The 4,769-nt window shown below is 52.4% G+C and overlaps 1 protein-coding gene across 4 annotated transcripts in view; it reads right to left on the reverse strand.

Moving 5' to 3' along the window:
* The window catches only part of LRRC3 (leucine rich repeat containing 3), an 11,985-nt gene extending 7,543 nt beyond the window's left edge, over positions 1–4,442 (reverse strand). For all 4 annotated transcript variants that reach the window (XM_019512710.1, XM_019512719.1, XM_019512694.1 and 1 more), the window contains exons 1-2: positions 4,201–4,442; positions 321–1,870 (exon numbers count right to left, since the gene is read on the reverse strand). In XM_019512710.1, the coding sequence (XP_019368255.1) occupies positions 909–1,679 (771 nt within the window). In that variant the 5' untranslated portion in view covers positions 1,680–1,870; positions 4,201–4,442 and the 3' untranslated portion in view covers positions 321–908. The remainder of the gene's footprint in view (positions 1–320; positions 1,871–4,200) is intronic.
* Positions 4,443–4,769: the final 327 nt, after the last annotated feature.

Here is a 4,769-nt window from a genome sequence, read left to right on the forward strand (position 1 = left end):
GTGTCTTGCGCCTGTCTCGCTTGGGGTGGGATGCAGCTCACGGCAGTTTCCAGCCGTGCTCCCTGTCTCAGCCATGCCATGGGACACATGCACACCAGCTTCTCCAGCTCTATGTGCCTGCTCCTGTTTGATCGCTGGCCTCTGATCTCCATTTCTTCCCAGGCAAATTTCAACTGATCCCCGTGCATGCTGGCAGCAGAAGCAACCCACCCCTTGCATTCACCCCATGTCTTCACTGCTGTTAAACACCAAAGCCCTGGCCACATCCTAGCTCTGCCCCAGTGGGCCAAGTCCACCCACCCCACAATCTCCCCACTCACCATCTCTCTGCTTCTGGTGGGCTTGGAGAGATGGGCCTGTTTCTTTGCTCCTGCTCCCAGCTCAGGCCGTGGCAGTGACCGCAGGATAGGAGCGACAGGAAGGCCCCTGTGCCAGTCACGTGGTGAAAGCGCCGGATGTGAGCTGACCTGACTGTTGTATTTGGCATTGCTGTGCTTCCTGCCAATGCTGAATGCCTTTGATCTCTGAACACATGTGCTGTTCTCTGGAAAGCCACCCCCAGAGACAGCATGGACATTCATATCATAGCACTACCAGTATTTGGTTTTGCTGTCCTGCTTTCTACAGAGACCAGAATGTACTTTGTGGGGTCTCATTTGGCAACCGGTAGAATGGGATAGTGAGTGATATTGGGTAAATAAGAGACCTGAGGTTTTTTTATAGAAGCTGTTGGTCATAACTTAGCTTATTACAAAATACAATTTCACCCTTCTATCAAACAGCTCATACAAACCTGGTAGAAAAGCTTTAGCAATCAGGTAGGAAACAGATGGCTTCTCCCGCCCCCCACCCCCAACATGGTTTCTATCCTAGAGCTGAGTGTTGCGTGAGGGGCCTGGTGTTTGCTGCTACAGGATGGTGCTGATGGTCTCTTTGGGGACCTGGGTGCTAGGCAGCGATTTCAGGTATTCCAGGTGTTTCCTGGCATCTTCCTGATTGTGCCGGACATAATACACAACGTAGGTGATCACCATGGTGAACCAGCCAAACATGGTGATGAACATGGCGATGTCCGTGGTCTTCTGGCGTATGTTACAGAAATTAACCCCAGAGTCCAGGATCTGGATCAGCGGCTTCCCAATGTATTCCTCTCGCACAGACGTTTGGCAGGTAATCTCGTTGACTGACTCTGGGTCCAGTTTCACTTCCCACAGCACCTCCTGCAGAGTGCACTCGCAGTGCCAGGGGTTGTTGGACAGGCGAATCTTGGCATTCAGTTTGACCAGGGCCTCCTTGGGAATGCTCTGGATATGGTTGTTGGAAAGGTCCAGCATCTGTAGCCCATCTGCCACCCCTTTGAAAGCTGCCATGTCTATCTTCTCAATGGCGTTTCTGGACAGGTCCAGCTCTTCCAAGTGATTCAGGTGCTTGAAAGCATTATTGGGTATTTTAGTGATTTTGTTAGCGTCAAGCTTCAAGTACACGGCGTCTTTAGGAATATCCTGTGGAATTTCTTCCAGATGCCTGGAGCTGCACAGGACAGCCATTGCTCCAGAGTGGTCCGTGCACTGACACCGTTGTGGGCAAGAGACACTCAGACGGACACCCAGGAGGAGAGAGAAGAACACGTTTGTAGCCAGGAGCTGTGCAAGGGGGGAGGACAGGCGTGTCAGCAACATACTGATCACTGTGTCCCTAGCTGACGCCTCTGCATGGCTGCTGGGTGAACTTTAATCCTGGTGGGAACTCATTTGAATCTGAATTCCACCGCTCTCATCTCTGGGCACCGAGCATACAGTCTGTAAATGGATTGCTTGAAACCAAGTCTTTCACTCTCTTTACTTGTCTTTCAAAAGGTATTCTTTCCTATCTGACGGTGGGGAAAAGAAGAGAGGGTGGGGGGGAACAGACGTCACTTTTCTTGAATGCAGTTCAACGCTTAAACGTCTCTGTGTGACCTACATTTGCACAGCAAGTGGCTGTTTAGCTATAAAGCTCTAACACGGAAAGAAGGGGCCACATCCTGACAGCCTCGGCTCTCCCCATTTCAAGCTGGCATTTGCTTTGGATTCAAGTTAATTCTTTGCCTTTCTCAGATTTTCAAACAAATGGGGCTCATTCTTCCAGCCTGGAGTTGGGGGGTGGGGGTGCAGATACCCAGAAGCAACATTCATCCTTCTGCACAGCCCACCCAGAACCAGAGCCCTCCCTTCAGGTAGAAAAGGATGGCAAGGGGGCAGGGGATGGGAAATTCCCTGCCAGCCTCCACGTGGTTAAAAAAAAAAAAGGTCACTGGTCAAATGCTGGAAAATTGCAAGACAGGCTGAAACATAGCAAAAGATAACAAGAGGTGGGGCTCTCTGGGGCTGCCTTCTCATGTGGGAGCCTCCAGGTTCCTTCTGCATCAGGGAAGTGGCCATTTAAAAGTGAAAGCTGCCGTTCTGGCAGTGGGACTCCAGGAGGTGCCGCTTTAAGAAAAAATACGTGCTACGTACATCTTGAGGGGGCTGCCCTCGTGCATGCCCTGCCCCTCACCTCCATCAAACCCAGAGGTGTGTTGGTGAACCTGGTGTGCGAGTATCCCCCATGTGATTTCAGAGTTGCCATAGCGGGCACCCTCAGTGCAGCTTAGCCCCCATACTTCCAGGTTTGGGGGGGCAGAGGGGTGAGAGCAGGAACAGGTGGACGTGGCATGCATGAGAGCACCCCTGTCGGGCCACACCAAAGTTTTGGTGTGTATTGTTCCCTCCTTATTACCAGTCTCACAGTCAGAGCGAGCTGGCAATGCTGCAACCAACATGCCCATAGGGCCTGGCACAAGATGGGATGCAGGGGAGGGCTTGTGCTTCACAGAGGTGTCTCCTGGTCCCTGGGCCTCCCAACACTGCTCTGGGCAGGGGCCGTTTCCTTACTCACCACTGTCCAGTGCACAATTTCCAAGCTCAGTCTTAGCATACAGAGCAAAAGCTGGAAGCTCATCTATGGAAGCAGCTGCCATGAATTCTGTACTCACCCTGCTGGACCTTCCCGGTGAGACCAGGAGCACCAGGCTGTTGTTTCTACCTGCCAGGGAGGCCTGGGTTCTGGGCCCTGCTCCTGATACGGTTTGTGTATTTTATATTAACCAGCAGTGAATAAAGGACCTGACAGTCCTGAGAGCAGGAACCAGGCCTTCTGCCCTCCCCTGAAATGAGTGCTCTGAGCACCAGCAAACAGACACACGTGAACATTGTGCCTTTCTCTGCCACAATGGACCTTGCACTCTTTGCTGCATTGTGGAGCAGCTTCTACTGGAGGGGTGGAGGGTGCCCCGTCCCAAGGACTAGCCTCTACCTTGGTGGTTGCGGCACTTTCCGTGGAGGTGGGAGAAGTGGATTTGTATCCCTTCAGACCAAGGAGGGAACTCAACCCTCTGGGTGACCCCTCTAGCCAGGGGGACCTTATATGAAAGGTGAGTACCCTCCCTGCTGGCTAGCTTTTCAAAGTGGCCACGACTGCCTTTTGGGTCTTCACAGGGGGATCCTGTGTTCTGAAAAGCCCTGTGTTACTGGGTTCCTCAGGGCGGTTAGGTAGCACATGGCAGATGCTGAACTGCTCCGACTGGGAGTCCGGGCACCTGGAGGACTCCAAAGGTGCCTCCAGAGCGGAGGTGCTTCTGGGCTTTGACAGCACCCAAGGGGATCTGGGGATCCCAGGACTGCTCTCAATTCCACCTAAGTCCTGCTTGGGCATGTCAGCTCTTTCCTGGGCCTGGCCCTTAGCCAGTCAAACACTGAAGCACACGCGTTCTTAAATTGGCAACGACTTCAGCACAGAGAGCTGGAAGTTTGATTATACAGAGGGCTCAGGGGCGTGTTTGTCAGTCGAGGCGGCACGGACTGATTGTTCCGCCTCACCCTGTTTTGCTGGGAAGAACAATTGTGTCTGCGTTTTCCAGAGCTGCCTTAAAACGTTTGGCTCAAGAGTTAATCTAGTTACGGCTCATGTCAGAGCAGCGCCGGTTTCCAAATATACCCGCCTGCAATATGCTCAGTCGCTTAGGTTGGAAAGGGGCACTTTGCAGAGAATAATTATGGAAGGGATCTGCTTGCAAATCTCCCTGCTCTCCCTCCCCCTCCCCTCCCCAGCACCAGCCGGCTACTTTGTTGACCTGTTATTTGCATGTAACTCTTTCAAATCAGAAACTAAAAGGCACAATACCTGAGTTGAGGTGAGAAGCGTCTGTCTCCATTTGCTTGCTGTCTCAGAGTTTGCTATTCTCCTTCCTCAGCTGGAGAGTGTGGAGGCAGTGCTGCCCCTGCAGCCTGCTCTACCTGCCTGTGCTTGGGATCCAACAATGCTGCTGGAGGGGACTTAAACCCAGGCCACCACTTGTTGCTGTCTGCTCTGCCTGCCTTGCCCCATCCCTGGGCTTCCCTTCCTTCGCCCTAGTGCACACACACAAGCCATTCCCCATGCAGATGGGATGTAATTGGATAGCATCTGCCTGTCACTGACATCCTAGTGGCACATCCTTGGATTTTTTTAAAGGGACAGTCAAGCAAGAACACATGTTGCTCCTGGTCCTTGCAAACAACCAGATTCCCCCAGGCAACAGTGTCATGTCTGTGATGAAAGTGAACGTGAGAGCAGTTAAGCCCAATTCATGTTCAGAGGGATCTTCTGGGCTAGCAATCCCCCTCTCTCGTGCTTGCAGTTGCCATCAGAATTGCTGTCCTCACTCTGCTGTCATTTCCTGCTGACAAGAAGGATTGAAGCAGCCTCCAGGG

Source organism: Gavialis gangeticus, unplaced genomic scaffold, assembly GCF_001723915.1.
Source record: "Gavialis gangeticus isolate Ggan-Ray unplaced genomic scaffold, GavGan_comp1, whole genome shotgun sequence".
NCBI classification, from domain to species: Eukaryota; Metazoa; Chordata; order Crocodylia; family Gavialidae; genus Gavialis; species Gavialis gangeticus.